Source organism: Plectropomus leopardus, chromosome 4 (assembly GCF_008729295.1).
Source record: "Plectropomus leopardus isolate mb chromosome 4, YSFRI_Pleo_2.0, whole genome shotgun sequence".
Taxonomy (NCBI): domain Eukaryota; kingdom Metazoa; phylum Chordata; class Actinopteri; order Perciformes; family Serranidae; genus Plectropomus; species Plectropomus leopardus.
This window is the reverse complement of record NC_056466.1, coordinates 12757015-12775175: the sequence shown is the minus strand read 5'-3', so window position 1 is coordinate 12775175 and position 18161 is coordinate 12757015. Positions and strand designations below refer to the sequence as shown.

The 18161-nt window shown below is 38.2% G+C and overlaps 1 protein-coding gene across 1 annotated transcript; it reads right to left on the bottom strand.

Annotated features, from left to right (window-relative positions):
- Positions 1–1659: 1659 nt before the first annotated feature.
- Positions 1660–9731, bottom strand: LOC121942039 (polyunsaturated fatty acid lipoxygenase ALOX15B-like). The gene is given in 16 exon segments (XM_042485115.1): positions 1660–2111; positions 2311–2481; positions 2996–3096; positions 3236–3357; positions 5801–5970; positions 6076–6162; positions 6255–6458; positions 6855–6998; positions 7164–7330; positions 7828–7888; positions 7890–7932; positions 8042–8164; positions 8404–8485; positions 8650–8854; positions 9234–9411; positions 9602–9731. Coding segments are annotated over 15 exon segments (2013 nt in total). The 5' UTR covers positions 9387–9411; positions 9602–9731; the 3' UTR covers positions 1660–1931.
- Between the last annotated feature and the right edge of the window lie 8430 nt (positions 9732–18161).

Here is an 18161-nt window from a genome sequence, read left to right as displayed (position 1 = left end):
ATGCCATACTATAGCAGCAAAATGCAACATTTCCCAAAAACAGCTGAAAACTGCATAAAATTATAATATAGAATCTTGCAAAAATGCCCTAAACCCCCCATAATATAGCATGTGTTACATAAAAAGCAACACTATAGTATGGCAAAGAATGCCAAAATGTGACATGTCCAAAAAAACAGCTGAAAAACCATGAGGTATAGCATGTCTAGACACGTCATAGTATTGAATGTCGAAAAAAAGTCCATAAAACATCATAATATAGCATGTTCAAAAAACAGCTTAAAACCACACACAATACCATGTCTACACACTGAATAATAGAAACTGCTGACAATTCAGCCAAAAACATCATAATGTAGCATGTGGAAAAAAATGACAGAAAAGGCTATATGGCAAAAAAATGATAAGACATGTCATGTATACAATGTTGAAAAAACATGTATGTAAAACATGGTACGATGTTGCCTGTGCAACATACCCATTTTTGGCCTTATACTCACAGTACATTCCAAGTTAAGATGCAAAACTTTAAGAAAATAGGTGGGACCATAAGGCACCTAACGCAGTGTTTAAAATTGTCATATGATTCTCTGGAGGCCATGCTGAATCCCTTTTTTGCAGACTTTCCTTCAAGGATCAGATCAGTGATTTTTCTTCACAAAAAAACTGTGACATTGTAATTTTATGGTCTTTCTCAGTCTGGAAAAAAATGATTCACAATAATATATGACTAAAGTTTAATTTCTAACAGTTTAATGTCCTTTATTTGCTAACTGAGTTATTGAAACTTGCTAAAATGCAAATGTTGCCTTGAGACAACAATGTATCATTATGGATTCACCATGACATACTGGTATTGTGTATTTCGGTATATATACTGTTCAAATGCCTACCAGTAATCATAATTTTCTTTTTATCTCTACAATTTTACATACATAAATTTGATGTTAGTTGTGTCAGGAAAGACACAGGTGACTGACAACCAACACAGGACCCTCAGCATCAACCGATGTTTTAGGTATCCTGTGTCAGCTGTTTAAACTCCTGGCTGCCGTTATGTTGATGTCAACAAATACACATAGTGGGATGATGCAGCACTGTTCTTATGTTTATACAACAACGTGGACTGTCACGATGGTTGGGATTAGGCAGTCACAAATGGTTAGATTTAGGCAAAATGGCACCAAAAAAAAAGGCACATGGTAAAATGTATCTGCACAGGAAGTAAACCCATACACCCCTTAAGTTATGTGTGGTTACCAGCAGCGTTATTACCTTACGCTGTCCTTCAATATTTCAAGTGCACATGACCGGTTTTGTCCCGTGATGTTAAGTGACGCCACCAATGAGCATTGCATGTAGGTGCACGTGCTGCCATCCGGCTGTCTGCCAGCTTATGATAACAATACCACCCATTCTGTCCGATAACATTCTCATCTGAAAGTAGGCTTGTTTTGGGCGTCAAACTCGAACGCTGAAAGCACTGACAGAGCAGCGCTATTTGACAAGTTCAGAATGAGAATGGGTTGACACTCACTGAAAACAAGCATTCAAATGAAGCACCAGTGATCAAACACTCAAATTTGACATAACTTTCTTACAGAAGGTTATGACAGTTTGTTTTGTTAAATGGTTCATGTATTGATGGATGAAACATGCTTAGACTCTTCAATGTATTTATTCCAGTAGGTTGTTGCACAATGGTAAAATGTTGCCTGCAGGCACCATTTAGACATGAAATTTTAAAAAACAGTTTTTTTTTTTGTTTTTTTTTTACATTTCAAATGGTGTACGTTGTAACCTGTTGAGGTTACTGAGCATTAAGATATTATATTAAGATATTAAGATATTTTCAAATGTAGTTTCTTTCTTACTGTTTTTAATATGAAGCTGATTTGGCCAATAACTGAGGACATCACACCTTCTGATAATTAAATGGCTACACTATTTTCTACCTCCTTTGGATCCATGTATGTGTATGGGATCTCCAGACTCCTGTTTCTAGTTTTGATGACTGCGCTTAATGCTTGAAGCTTCTTTTGAAAATCCTCCATCAGCTTGCGAGGAATCTCCTCACTGAAATGGTCCTCTGGGTACTGGCCAAGAGGCACCTGATGAGATTTTTGATACATATAAAAAAGGTTTAGCAAACAGAAATTATTGGCATTACACTGTACAGTTGTAGGACGTGAGCAGCCTACAACTGAGGTAGGGGGTATTCTTGCTCTCTAACGACATATTAATCCACTTAGCACAATTTGAACATATGATGTACGTAAATAAATATTTTATAAAGTTAGTGGCACTTACAAAGTCAGATGACTGCTGGCTGAGTAGCCACATGGAGGCCATTCCCTGAACTGTTGTGTTGACAGCAGGGAATGTCTGCAACATTGTGGCTTCACTTGTTGTCCCTTTTGTGGTTGGTGGAGGAAGTTGCAGGGAGATTGGAGTGTTGGGCATCCAGCCGCCATAGTCATACTGCAATAAATGAATGATTGACAGATGACTGACTGTTACCATACCATGTATTTTTTTGGTAGTAAGATAATGTCTTGAAAACTATAATCTGGATGGCCACTAAATTTGGTTCAGATATTCAGGTTGACCTAAAGATGAACTGTGATAACTGACTATTCATCCAGCACAATCAACAGATCATATTTTTAATTGTCCAATACTTAGGTTTTTGCTCAAATATCTGCAAAACTAATGATATTCTCATCACCCTCAGCTGTACTTTTTCTTATTGCTAAACCTTCCCAACCTAATAAGGTAAACACATTGTGATGGTACTGTTGAAAGTCAGCATGTTAGCGGTGCCATTGTGAGTTAGCTAGTGTTTGTTAGGTCATAATTTCCTGCATACAGTTTTAAAGACCTGCTAGAGTGGCTGTAAAATTTTGTTGATCTCATCCATCTTGCAACCCATCAATCCATTTTATCAAAACAGCAAAAATTGTAATTGATAATTTGTTAAATTAAAAGGCTTAACCTGTCCACCGTTCACAGCGGAGTGCTGTGCTGAGCAAGTGAAGATCACCATGGTGACAAACTTGACCAACTCAGCCACATTGGTGAAGCTCTGTGGAATTCCTGAGAATTAGTGGGAATAAAATGCATTACTTATAGGCATCTAGATGACAAAATTTAAATGTAACTTATTTTTGCATTAAATTAAAATACAAATGTGCACATTTCCATCATGACGATTGAGCTTTTCCTCACAGCCCACCTGTGCCTGCTTGGGAAAGGAATCCATGCTCAAAAATGTCTGAAATCCACTTCTGCAGTTCAGAATCTTGCTGGACCTCAGCATCATTCCTGTAGTAGTAGCTGATCATTCCCTGCGCAAAACTTTAAGAAATGTGAATAAGTGAAATGTAAAACACATTCCTAGTTGAATTATGCATTTCTTTATGCGCACTTTAGATACTCTTTTGCAACACAATTTAAGGGTCTAGAATGATCACTTTAGTTCAATGTCGGAAACAGGGCATCACACAACTTCATTTGACATTTTCGAAAACCTGCCAGTTCGCTTTCTTGCTGAGAGTTAGATAAAAAGATAGATACAACTCATATTTATGCATCAAAGGTGATGTGTATAGTGTGAATTTAGTGGTATATGGCAGTCAAGGTGCGCAACTGATAATTCTCTACTGTGAAAAGTGTGTGGGTGAACTATGGATTTTTTATGCATTTTTGGATGAATTACTATACTATGACTTCTTATGCTATTTTGGGAGAAATAGTTATAATATTTTGGACTACATATTTTACTTTGAATTTTTTTATGCTATTGTGGGGCTTCATGTGACATTATGGAATTTGAATGTTTCTTTGGACGAAATACTATATTTTGCCTCCTTATGCTATTTTGGATGAAAAACTACACTATGATATTTTTTTGTGTGCTGTTTTGAAATCCATACTATATTATGACTTTTTAATGCAATTTTGGATGCAAACTACACAAGTATTTTATTCTATTTTTGATGACAATATATTCTATGACTTTTTCATGCTACTCTGGGTGATTTATTATACTATGACTTTTTAATGCTGTTTTTGACGACATATTATATTAGGACCAATTTATGCTCTTTTGGACGACTACCTATCCCATGAATTTTTAATGCTATTTAGCATGACATAATATTGTATGACTCTTTAAATGCTATTTTGGAAAACATACTCCACAATCACTTTTTCTATTTTTCACTTTGTCATCAAAAATAGCAAAATACCTAAGTAAATAAATCATTGTGTAGTATGTCATCCAATAAAGCATTAAAAGAGTAATAGTATAGTATGTCAAAAATGGCATAAAAAGAGCCATAGTATACAAAGTAATAGTATGTTGTCAAAAGTAGCATTAAAAAAATCCAGAGTATTGCATGGAATGAAAAAACTGATAGTATGGTATGTCGGCTGTACGGTTGTGATCAGTGGTTGTGATTACCTTCAGCACTCGCAGCAGCCTTGTGCCTATGACCGAATCACAGCCATGATGATATGCAGTACAACATCACTCCCTCTGGACCTATATTGCTTAAGTATATTGTCCAAAACAGCCTAAGAAAGACATTGTACAGTATGTCTTCCAAAATGGCTTGAAAACATCATAGTACAGTACATCATCCAAAATGGCATGGAAAAAGTCAAAGCATAGTATGCCATCCAAAATTGCTTAAAACAAGTCAGAGTATAGTATGCTGTCAAAAATAGCCTGTAAAAGCCATAGTATAATATGACATCCAAAACAGCCTTAAAACATTCATAGATTAATATGTAGTCCAAAATTGCCCAAAACCGTCATTGTATAGTATGTCGTCTAAAATGGTCTGAAATGTCATAGTATATTTTGTCATCAAAAATGGCATTAAAAATGTATAGTTAAGTTTCCAAAATGGACTGAAAATGTCATAGTACAGAATGCTATCGGAAAAGGCATGAAAAAGTGATTGTACAGAATGCTGCCCAAAATGGCCTTAAAACATGATAGTAAAGTATGTCATCCAAAAATGCATTAAAAAAGTCATAGTACACTATGTCATCCAAAAGGGCCCGAAAATGTAACAATACAGTATGTTGTCCACAATTGACAAAAAAAATTCACAGTATAGTATGTAGTCCAAAGACTAATAAAAAAGTCATAGTAAAGTATGTCATGCAGAGTATTGTATGGAATTAAAAAACTGATAGTATGGAAATTCATCCAAAACGGCCTAAATATTTCATATAAATATGTACAGTTGTGATTACCAATTACCTATGACCAAATCATAGCCATGATGATATAAAGTACAACATCACTCCCTCTCTACTGATATTACATAACTATATTGTCCAAAATAGCCTTTGAAAGACACTGTATAGTATGTCTTCCAAAACAGCCTAAAAATGTCATAGTACAGTACATCGTCCAAAATGGCATAAAAATGTAACAATGTATTATGTCTTCCACAATTGACTGAAAAAGTCATAGCATAGTATGTAGTCCAAAGACGAATAAAAAAGTCATAGTACTGTATGTCGTCCAACATGAAGAAATAGTATTGTATGTATGTATCATGTTGCTCCACTGGCAACTGCGACTAACATAAAAGAGCATAGGTTTTGACATAAACTGCGCAGAGGAAATTGCATTAAGTTGGACTAACTGACCAAAATGAAACAGTTTGGAAACTGTCAAGTTGCAACTTGACCGTTGAAAGAAATTACAGAACAACTGCACTGAAAAAAGGCTTTGGGCTTTTTTTTCTTTTTGCTGTATCGCAACACCTGTAGCTACTACCTGTGGATGATATCCCAAAGCGTGAGTCCATCATCCCTGTAGTAGAAGTTTGGCACATCCTTCAGCCCACGCTCAGCAATGTCCTCTGGTATGCAGAGGGAGCTGTAGGTCACTGCGGACAGTGATCTCTTTAGGAGTGTTGTCAAACCCTCTCCACCAGAGGCTGCAAACTAGTGAATAGTCAAATAGTAGTACAGTTAGAGAAATAATGTCCATGATATTCAATAAAACATTTTTTAGGTAATGGTCTAGTAAGGGAGTCAGTCTTTTTATACCTTTGTGAAAACTCCATTCTCGGATATTAGACGATCTCGTGCTAAGAAGTTTATCTGCAGAGTGTAGCGGGTGTGAGGTACGAGGAGCTAAGACACAGATTGTAACTCTGTTAGTAACACTATTACATGTTAACAAAATCAGACAACTACAGTAAGTTCAGTACACTCTCTTTAGTTACCTTGTACAGTGGATGTACCATAGGCATGTTGCGCAGCAGTGACACCGCAAACACTTCAGCGAGCAGATGAGTGCGCAGCAGATGAACATTGAGTTGATGCTCGCTGAAATCTGCACTTCTCACAAAAGTCTTGGCCGTCAACCAGTCGTACTCAGAATCGGTTGGAAAAAAAATGGGGTTGTCCTCTGCTGGGGTCTGCTTCAGCTGCAGAAGAAAGAAAGAAGAGTAGGTTCATTCAGTCATTTTGATACATTACCAGTACTGCCAGTACTGGTCAATAATAATTTTCTGTGGGAGTTGTATGTTTGCAGATTATTCTAGGGTCATCTTTAAAACAGTAATCCTACAAACACCAGTGTGTGCGTATCTAAATGTGTGTGGCGAAAGGTAAAATGGAGGTAAGCTGGCAATTTACATGTCCCTTTTTCTCTAATCCACATTCTTCATATATGTTTGTACTCTATTAGTATTATTTTAAGGCATTTCTATCTACTCTGTTCATATGACATCCTTTGTGACCCATGGCATGGCAGCCCTGGAAGATGGATCACTCTTTAACTTAAAGCTTCACTATAAGCTATATTTGAGTGCTAAACTCACCTGAATAGCAAGTGGCATCAGCTTATCATCAGGTGTTTTGTGGAGCAGGACAAGGGGAGCCATCAAGTACTGTTGCTTCCCATTGATCGTGTTTGCTTTCAGTCCATCCAAACGCTTGTAGTCACACAGGAATATGTTTCCTTTCTGTTTGAAATTTTAGTGAGGGTGAGAAATGATAAGACTCAAATGCTTACAGTGTAGATACAACTAGGTGAACATTAAGTGCAACATGCAGTTCCAAATTCAACGTGTCATGGGGAAAAACATGATTGTTTCTAATATTAAAATCAATCAGTGACAAGACATCACCTCCATTTCATCTGCCAAACTACACTGACCACTGGGGAAGACCATGTCATCAGTGACCGGAAAGTTATCTGGCAGAGCTGAACAACGTCGGATCAAGATGGGGTTGACACCATTCAGAAACTGGTAGCCAAAAAGAGCATCCTCCCTCCAATGTTCCTGGACATAGTCTGAAAAAAGAACAGAGTTTACTTTAATTGGGTTTTAAAATCAGGGCCAGAAAGTCTTTCTGTACTTATCTTATCAGCTTAGTTGTATGCTGAGACTGGAAAATGGAAAACAATGTGTTTAACAGAATTCAGAGGCACAAATATAATTGGATAATGCTTCTTCGTTTTTTCAAAGTCAGAGTCTTGATTATATATTATTAAATGTAATTACTAGTTCTCATGAGCAAAGCCTAAAATTAGAAAACCGCTATACATTTGGATACACATTTCATTTTGTCACAGCTTTTCCATTTAAATGAAACAAGTGAAGAAGCTAAGAGACCGTTCAGTTTTAAGTAGTATTCAATGGCTTATTTCAACTATTGTATATATATATATATATATATATATATATATATATATATATATATATATATATATATATATATAATTACAAGTATTTTTACATAATACAGCTACAGTTACAATTACTATTTGATTGAACTATTTGTAAGTACCTAAAATGTCAGTCTGTTTGCAGCAAAACACCCGATTTATAGCATCAATATCAGGCCAGTTTCTCTGTGGAATCAGCTAATCCCTTCAGTCGCAGCTCAGCCAGCCTAGAAAATAAAAGCAAAGAGTACCTTTACCTTGATTACTTCATTTGTTTTTAATAGTTTTATATATTTGTAGCTACATCAATGTCTGACATAAATTTGAGGACTTTACGCAGTGAGTGCAGTGAAACGAAACTCTCTGGTCTTGGTAAAGGAGAAGCGGACCTCAGAAGGTAGATCAGAAAGACCTTCTGCCTTCATGCAGTGGGGTACTCCCTCTACATACACATGCCAGCTGTGAAAAATAGCAACAAGCAGAGTGAGAACCTATGGACAGTCTAGGTACCAGTGTATCTGCAGTTTTAGTTTAGAGTATGCAAGCATAATGTACTGGACACAAATTCAATGCTGCCATTTTGCAACTTGTAATGTAAAACATCTCAATAAACCCTGGCAGGTGGTACAATGTCATATGGCAGGTAGGTTGAGTCAAAATATGGAAAGCGAAAATGTCTATAAGCTCAGAGTTCTCACCGATAGTCTTTCTCACGCTGATTCAGCTCTTGCTCCCGAGTGTACCTGCCAAGATGATGGCTGTCTTCAAAGACTCTCAGCGCTGAAAGAAAGGAGGATAACGAGGTTTAAAATAGTTTATATTTACATTATGTTTTATGATTCTACTCCAGTCTCCTTATTGTCCAACTTGCAGGACTGGTCTCTCTTTAATGCCGTGGTCATTGAACAATCTACCAGATGTCAAACAAGCAAATTTCGACATACCTGTTCCCTCTCTGAAGCGGTGGACCTCACTGTCAGTGAGCCAGCGGTAGATGGGAAAGTTGTAGGTGTCTCCCTCAGGGGATTTAACCTCGACCTTGGCAGGGAACCAAGAGTCTTCTGAGAACAGTGGGATATGCTTTAAGTTTAGCTCTATCAGAACCAGCTTGCCAATGGAGACAGGGCAGGACACAGTAAATGTAGACACCTAGAGTAATCACAAAGATGGTTGGAGAAAATTTCAAGAAATGAGAATAAAGTATATTTGATAACCAAGAACTGATCTGTAACATGCCAATAATTAGCATAGGATTTCTGCATGTAGAAGGATGGACAATATAAAACGTGTGCAATATAATCAAACTGCATAAATACCAAATTCATAAAGCGTATTATGATGTTATTCTGTTTTTTTGAGCCCTTTTGTTGCCATATGTTGAAGATTTGCAGAGCAGTCCTATCCTGTTGCTGCCCATATGAGCCTGAGTTGATGAGGCTTTACATCAACTTTTAAATAATAATAAATTGACATATACATGCTTATAATGGCTTGGATATGAATTTAGAGAGGGATATTTCAGACTTACCGCTCCTCTGATGAATGATAAAGCTCCTTTTAAGCTTATGAGCCATGTGTGTTCGCTCTCCCCTTCTGTGCCCACCAGCTTAATAAAGACATTGTTAAAAGTGGTGGCAGTGGCGATATCAACAGTGGAAACGGTCACTTCATAGTCCACCATCTTCACTCTGGAAAGCAGAAGAATCCTGATGGAGAGAGAAAATTAATAACCACTTAGCACTGATTAAGTTAATTTTCAACATGAGCCTTTGTGCATTTTTTAAATACTGGTATCACAATGAAAATGGCATTCAAAAATAACAACTGATGTTAAATTTGTCTTTTTTAACACAATTATTTTTTAACTGAAAACATTTTATAAAGCATCTCTCTTACCTGTCAACGAGACCAAGACGTTACTTTGATGAACTGCGTCTTTGATGAACTGCTCCTTTGATAAAAGTTATCTTCACTGATTCCTCTTATATTCCTCTTATATTTGTGGGACTTTCCAGTCAGTTGCAATAACAGTCTGGTAATGACAGACTGGAAAAGTGTGAACCTTTACTGCACTTGCAAAATGACAGGAAGATGATGCAAATACAAATGTCCTAAGGCAGCTCAAGTATAAGTGATGAAGATAAACCAGCTTGTCCATTGTTGAGGATGAGACGCTAAAGTGAACTAAAATATTGGTTCTGAATGTCAAAAATCCAAATTTATCAGACAGTTTTATCATAGAATCTGTGACATGATATTAATTAATTCAAGCATTCTTGTTTTGAGGCAGTTAAGAATAAAATGGTCAAATGAGTGCAGACAAGTACAAAGTGACAGTGTCGCATTATTTTCGTGAAAGCTGCATGTCTTTACAAGAAACTTTTGCAAAATAGTCATTTAAATTCAGAACATTTGGGATTTGAAAACAGTGAGACTATTGATATAACCATTGTCAGATTAGCATGAGTGATTTCCTCACTTTGGAAATGTCTCCTGTGTGAGCTTGCTAAATACTCAGACCACATTACGCAAGCCAATACCTGTAAAAAAAAAAAAAGTATTCCTCATTTCCGTTTGGGGCAACTTATTTTAGACAAAAAGAGGGCGAACAAACAGTCCCTTTAGTAAGATAAACCACCATAGCAGAAATAAGTCCTGAGGGCACAGGCAGTAGCTAACAAAAATGTGTTTATTTGCCTGGATCTCTATTTGTGTTGTGTCTGTTTTTCTTTGTGTGGTTTCTCAATTGTCTCTGAAGGGTAGCAAAGTCAGGCATTTCCGCTCTCTTTCCTCACAAACACACACACACACCCCACACACACCCCACACACACACACACACACACACACACACACACACACACACACACACACACACACACACACACACACACACACACACACACACACACACAGTTCATGTAGGATGAAGTGTGAAGCCTGAAAGACCTTCCCAGACTCTGTAATGCTTGTTCCATGGAAATAAGAAATCTATCAGGGCTAATGGACATTAATGAATAAGACAGATGATGGAGTTAAATATTAGGGGATGTTCAAAGAACTATACAGTAGTTATGTTCTTCATCATGCATAAGAAAAGGGCAAACAAGAATTGGCAATGGTTACCTTTAAACCTCAATTTGCTGGACAGCTAAATAGAGCTTTTTAAATTGAATGTGAATTGCTGCTGTATTACTTTCTGAATATCATCACAATATTAGAGGTGTTCGGCATCACATTCCATAGAAAAGTAAAGAACATGCAACTGCATTGAATCTCTTTTCTCACGCCTAATGAATGCCCGTTTACTAACCTGTGTGCGTTTGACTGCAGTTGGTGAACAGCAGTCTGATAAAGCTTTGATGTTCAGGGGTCTATCAGCAAACACATTGATCAATCCAGTAAATGATCATTTGATTAATCTATTATCTCATAAACCTTCACTATTGTCTGAAAAAGAAAAACGTTTTGGACCTATCAATGCTGAAGTCAGACCAAAGAGCTGAACACTGTACTAATAGATCCTGGCACATTTCATTTAATGGAGCGCTTCGATCTAACAGAGATCTTTGTCAGGCACTGTCACGTTATTGAGGAGCTATAAACTATCTGTCATCCTAAAAAAAAAAACAGGTCCTCCAGGTTAGACTGGTAATGCTGACTCAACAGAGAAGCATTAACAGGTTAGAGTAAAGGACCACTGGAAGTTCTCAGAGAGTGGGAATGCTGAAATTAACAGGGGATAAAGTTAACAGAGGGTTCCTTTTTAAGGAACTCACTAGACATGCCCTCTGGATAGGAGTCGGTGTTGGAAGATTCAGGGTTCTCTTTGAGATTTTTTTGTAGAAGCTACTCAGTGCAAATGTGCTCGGGGTGAATGAGATTGAATGGAAAATGCTGAAAGTTCTGGAAATCACCAGCTGCCATTGTTGACACTGTTGTCTCTGCTTCATACAGACAGGGGAGGAACAGTTACTTTAAATGGAAGTTTGCATTTACAAAGTCAGTGTTTAAAGGCATACGGTTAATAGGTTTGCGCACAGGATATTCTGCACAAATTGTTTCAGGTTATGGTGACAAGCTGTGGGTAACAACCGTAAAAAATTTCACTGCAGGTGAAAACAAGACCTGAGATTCCTATGCTGCATTGCTGGCCGTGCTTGCAGTAGTTGATTGTCTGATTGCTTTAGCAATCCAGAGACTTGTATTTGTTGCTGAAGAATGGTCACAATGGAAACAGTATCCTCACACAATGATATCCTATGAAAATTTTACATTAAGCATAATGTCATTTGTGGCATGATACACTAAGGTGGGATATGTACGTATTTTGGTACATTACTTTTGGTAGGAAAATGTGTAAACACAATATGAGAACAACCTGCCTTGGCAAATCTTTTCTCTCTATTTTTACCAAAACTCCGACTTGACAAGAGAAAACAAATATGGAAAATTATGAAAAATAATGGAAACAACCAGGACTTGGAAGAGCCTTTGAAATCAGCATAAACTGATCAGTACCATTTCAAATATCTCTGTACAACTACAACTAATAATAAAACCAATGCTGTTTCTTTACTCTAAAAATATTTCATTAAAAAGCAGACACTCGCACCTGTGCTGCAGAGGGACCACAAATTAGATGTAAGTAAAATCTAAGCAGTAAATGAGAAGGAAAAGGTCATCCCCACCAACACAGTCACTTTCTGATATGAATATATATCACATAGTATTAGCGTCCTGGCAGCAAAATTGCTGTATAGTCAGGAAAACAGCTGTTTTGTGGGACTTACTTGATTTGATATTTAGTACCTGAGTACAAATAATAGACCAGTGTGCTTACAGCTTTTAGTCAATCTACCACATTATGTACACTTTTTTACATTCCTGCTGACTATTTTCTAAAGCGTACAACAGAGTTCTATGTGTTTGTGTATTTTCTACCTTCCGGGCAGCTCTTGTGTTCTTTTCAATATCAAAGGCAACAAATGGACATAATCCATTAAAATCTGTTTTTGTTCTTGACAAAGTAAAAAGAACATTAATGCTTCATATTACATCTTAATCTTATCAACACCGATGGTAAAAATGGAAAAGATAATACAAGACAACCATAAGACAGACTGTTAGAGCCAAAGTTACGTTGAGTCAACAAGTGTAGTCTAGTTTAAAATTTGTAACTGTGGTGGATGATCCATTAATATAGCTTCTCTAATAAAAACAAAACTGATAAATGGACTGAGCTGTCTCTAAAATGCTTTGATTGTTACATTTGTTCACAGAACAGTGAAACACAAAGCTTTTCTCTATGTCAGAGTTGTGTTGCTGAGCAGAGTTGTGTTTCACATGCAAATGTTTGAAATTTATTGGGTTTGCCCTGTGGCAAAGTTGCCATGATACAATTTAGAATGAGCTTTAGACAAGCACAGTATAAGGGCAACATGAAAAATAATCAGTAGAAAGTTGAAAGACCAATTAGGCTAATTAGGGTTCCCACCGCGGATATCATTCCTACTGGGGGGAAGAGATGTTTAATCAGCAAATTATTCGCAATCAGTATCGAGGTCAAACTTTCACTCACCGATATATCCAAATGGCCACACTATTTTGCACCACTACAGGGTCCCTGATTGTGTAAGGGACTTTCAGGCTCTTGTTGATGGTTTTAATCACTGTACTTAAAATTTCAAGCTAACCTGGAAGTCGTTTATCAGCTTGAGGTATACCTCCTCACAGAAATGCTCCAGCTGGTACAGATCGAGAGGCAAAATGAAACATAGTGTTAACAAGAAAGACGGACAACAATGTCTTAAAACATCTGTGTCTGCCTGAGAAAGAAATCCATGTTCAAAAATGTTTCAGCTGAACTTCTGCAATTCAGAGTCTCTGCAAAAATCAGCATCACTGTTGTCATAATAGCCAGGCACTCCCTTCACAAACCGTTAAGAAAAGTAGACCTCTACTTAACCCTACAACACTGTGACAAATTCTAATCAGTTTAAGACCAAGGTAGACTGCAGCCCTTTCAGGGGCCTCGGACATATTGTTTTGCTCTTTCTGCAATTTTTTGTCATTGCTTTGACATCCTTCAGAAACACTCATGTCACAGAGCAAATGAAAATGGCAATACAATTTGACTTGGCATCTCCTCCTGTAGATGCTCCCTGCTGTGGCTACACAGCAGATCAGCATGGACAATATGGAAACATGAGGAATAACATGCAAAACACCTTGTTAACAACTCCCATGATGCCAACATAGGCTTATTTTACTTTTTGCTGGAGGTTGTGGGTTAGAGTATTATTCTGCTTATTAAAATGTAAACTATTGTTTTGCTGCCTCTTTAACTACTTCCATTTTGTGAAGAAAGCTTGTTTATTTTTCTGTTATCACTTTGACTTTCCAACCATTGTTTGGTGAAGGAAGGGAGTCCAATCTCTGCAGAGCTGCCTACATTTCAAAATAGCCCACAGAAGTTGACTCAGTAGCTTGTGTGTTTCCCTTAAAATGTAAAACACATTACTGCTTGGGCACCTGGGAACTGAGAGGACTTTCTGACACTAAATGTGCTTGACACAGGGGACAGAAATGAACATAACCAGGACCCAGAATTGTTATCAGCAGGCCCGCCGATAGGGGGGGACAAACGGGTCTGCTGTCCCGGGCCCGGGAGAGGGGGGCCCACAACTGGGCCCTCATTAAATTGTGGAATTAAAAAAATTGTCAGAATAGTGGAAAACTATTATTTCAATCACATTACAGTTTTTTATTTGTATTCTCCTAGTTGTCCTTGAGAAATAGTGATCATGAACCCTCCCACCCAAACACAAAAATGGTTTGGCCCAGATCAAACTTTGATGTTGTTATTAATTTGAAGTTGAGAAGGCGCGCGGGTCTACAATCAAAATGTCTGGTAAGCACAAGTCCGGTGCCCAGAAAAGGAAAGAAAAGGGAAAAAGAGAAGAGGAAAACAAAGGGCTGAGAAATGCTCTAAACAAATATTTTAAAAATGTGCCGACAGTGAAGCTGGGACGAGTGGAATAGAGCAAGGTAAGTAGTGCAGCCAACCTTATAAAGCAGCCTAACTGACCAGCTCTAATGTTAACGGCCATTAGCCTAGCTTGTACAAAAGCCTGACAAAACACGTTATCTTTGACAGAAACAGAGAGGAGGGAGAGCGAGCAGCAGTCAGGTGTCAGGAGTCAGGCTACGGGTGACGGAGAAGAGAGAGGGGGGTTGTGTCACGGTGGAGCGGAGGGGCAGAATGAGGCTACCGGTGACAGAGAAGAGACAGAGGGGCTGTGTGACTCTGGACCGAGTCCGGGGCAGCAGAGTGAGGCTACCGGTGACAGAGAAGAGAGAGGGGGGCTGTGTCACTCTGGACCGAGTCCGGAGCAGCAGAGTGAGGCTACCGGTGACAGAGAAGAGAGAGAGGGGGTGTGTCACGGTGGAGCGGAGGAGCAGAGTCAGGCTGCAGGTGACAGAGAAGAGAGAGGGAGAGAGCGGGAGCTGTCCGCTGAGCAGGGATCAGAGACTGATTATCAGGCACAAAATTTCAGCGATCCTGCATTATGGCCAACTGTGACTGTGGCTGGAGGTGAGCGGGCCTTCAGTAAAATGAAGACTATAAAAAACTACTTACGCTCTAACATGTCCCAGGAGAGGCGAACGGTTTGGCAATGCTCTCCATAGAGCGTCAACTTGCCAAGAAACTGGACTTTCAAGACATTATAGATGATTTTGCCACAAGGAAAGCTAGGCGCATAGCATTTAGAGTTTAAATCTAAAAATGATGTGAGAAGAGGAGAGGAGAGGAGAGAAGAGGGAGACAGAGGAGAGGAAGACAGAGGAGAGGAAGAGCAGATGAGAAGAGAGGAAGAACAGATGAGAGAGGAAAACTGGAGAGGTGAGGAGATGATGACAGAGGAGAGGAAGAGCAGATGAGAAGAGAAGAGAGGAAGACAGCAGAGGTGAGGAGATGAAGACAGGAGAGGAAGAGCACATGAGAAGAGAGGAAGAAGACAAGAGAGAGAGGTGAGGAGAGGAAGACAGAGGAGAAGAGAGGAACTAATGTCAGTTATGAGATGTTCATTTGGTTTTGAAGTTAGAGAACTGACAATTCTAGCATGACGTTGAACTGATAAAGTTTTCATTTAAAGTTTGATATACATGCTTATTTACTGTATTATCAGTTGACAGAGAGAAAATTCTTAAAATTAAAATGCCTAATTTATTCTTCCCTGGTCTATTTTTCCTGCATGTATAAGGATTAGAAAATGTGTATGCATAACTCTTAATAAATATTAGCAGGTCCTTTGTGACAAGTATATAAATGTCATATTTAACTAAAATCTCAGCTGCCATGGAGAGCTAAGATTTTCCCCTCGTATACAATACCTTATTTATTGCATTATCACAATATATCAAACATAACTGGTGATGTTTAGTGACAAAAAAACCCGGCGGTGGTGGAGGGGAGGGCCCATCTAACATTATCTTGTCCCGGGCCCAGACAAGACTGTCAGCTGGCCTGGTTATCAGTTGTAGATTTTTTTTCTTTGTCTCTATTTCTCTCATTTTCTCCTTCTCAAACAGATCACAATCACGTGGACTGAAAATATGGCAATAAATGTAACACAAGTGCTGGTATTGTGTCTAATGTGCAGAATGGCACCTTGCAGCTAGAGTTGCAGATTGAAATAAATTAAAACCCATTACCAACACAAAAAAATGAAATAGACCTATCTAGAGCCAGTGTTTGGTGTGTTTGTTCTGGGCTAGATGGTGGACTCCATATGTAAAAATAAAAAATGAATGAAAAATGTATTTCAGACATGTGAAAACAACATAAACAAACAAAAAACTTAAATAAGTTCCAGCAAATAGGCAGAATTAAGTGAAAAGCATGTTCTATAGATTTCATTTACAAGCATTCACATGCCTGAAAAGTAGTAGGAAGAAGTTGACAGTCTATCCCTTTTCCACAACTCAGTCTACATATAAAAAATATATTACATAACAACATATATGTACATACCCATATGCACACCCATATGCACACACATATATATGTACATACCCATACACACACACACATATATATATATATATACTGTGTTATATGTATATTATGTCTCAGTGTAGATGAACGATTTCCTCCAGTGTGGCATGTTTGTGCATTGAGTATTTGATCACTTCTGTTTCCAGTTACCTTACAGCCTACGGAGATCCTCATTGAAATTTGTCCAGTTCCTCGATGTCTTTTATCATCAGCACTTTGGCTGATCCGGTGGTCCGTTTGGTTTAATGAATACTTTTGCGGTTAATGGTCCACGTGTTCTTGAGTTTCTTCATGAATCGTGCTTTCCTGGCAATATTAGTGTCACCTTTTGTTAGGTGTCCGTTCATGTAGACGTCGCTTCCCTTTTGCTTCCTTCCTTGCTTCAGTAGTGCAGTTTTGTGTTTTCTGTTAACAAACCTCATTATTATGGCCGGTTTGTCGTTGCTGTTTCTCGGGGGCAGAGGATGACATGCTTCAGTGTTGTTACAGTCCATCTCGATGCCCTTGGACTGTAGAAAGGCTGCCACTTGTTGCTCAACTGAGTCAGAAACTAAGTCACCTGGCTCCCCATTGTGGTTAGTGTTCAGTGCCCGTGCAAACGATCGAGGTTTTAATTTGAGCCCCGTGACAATAACATCATTCATTCTTGTGTACTGGGGGATATTCCAGAAAGGAGGTTTAACAAAGTGAGTCTAACCCTGAACTTTTGAGTTTTACTCCACCCTGAATTCAGCGCGTGCACGACCTCAATAAAAAGCCATCATCAATGGAGCCCAGATACCTCGATTCACCATGGCAACCGCTAAAAAACAAAACCAAGCTACTTTACCCCATTGGAGCTAGAGGTCCTCATGATGCCTATGGCAAATATGAGCCCATATTTAGAGAAAAAAGTAACACAGTTGCAGCAGCTAAGGAGAGAAAAGCGGCGTGGGAGAAAATCGCTGCCGTGTCATTTGTGTCAATGCATAAGTTTGAATGCACTTTTACATTGACTTTCCATTGACCCCCCCCCCCCCCCTTTTTTTTTTTTTTTTTACATAACAAAAGGTTTCAAACTTCAGTTGCCTTCAGAGCCAAATACAGAGGTATATGTCTTTTGAAGACACTCCATTATTATCTAGCAAAACTAGATAATAATATGATGCCTTGACAGCTGCTAAGAATTGAGGGATGTTTATGAATCATCTGAATGTCAAGCCAGTAGTTTATATAGTTAATTGCTGCTGCTTAGTGCTGCTCTTTCTACCCTCTAAGTATGTTAGACATTGTGCTGAAATTAGCTGACCAATATGGACACATAATAACTCATTTTGTAGGGCATGTGTTACTGTTTAATTGTGGTGCATCCTCTTTTATTTTATAAATGAGTAATCACAACTAAGAAATAACTGAT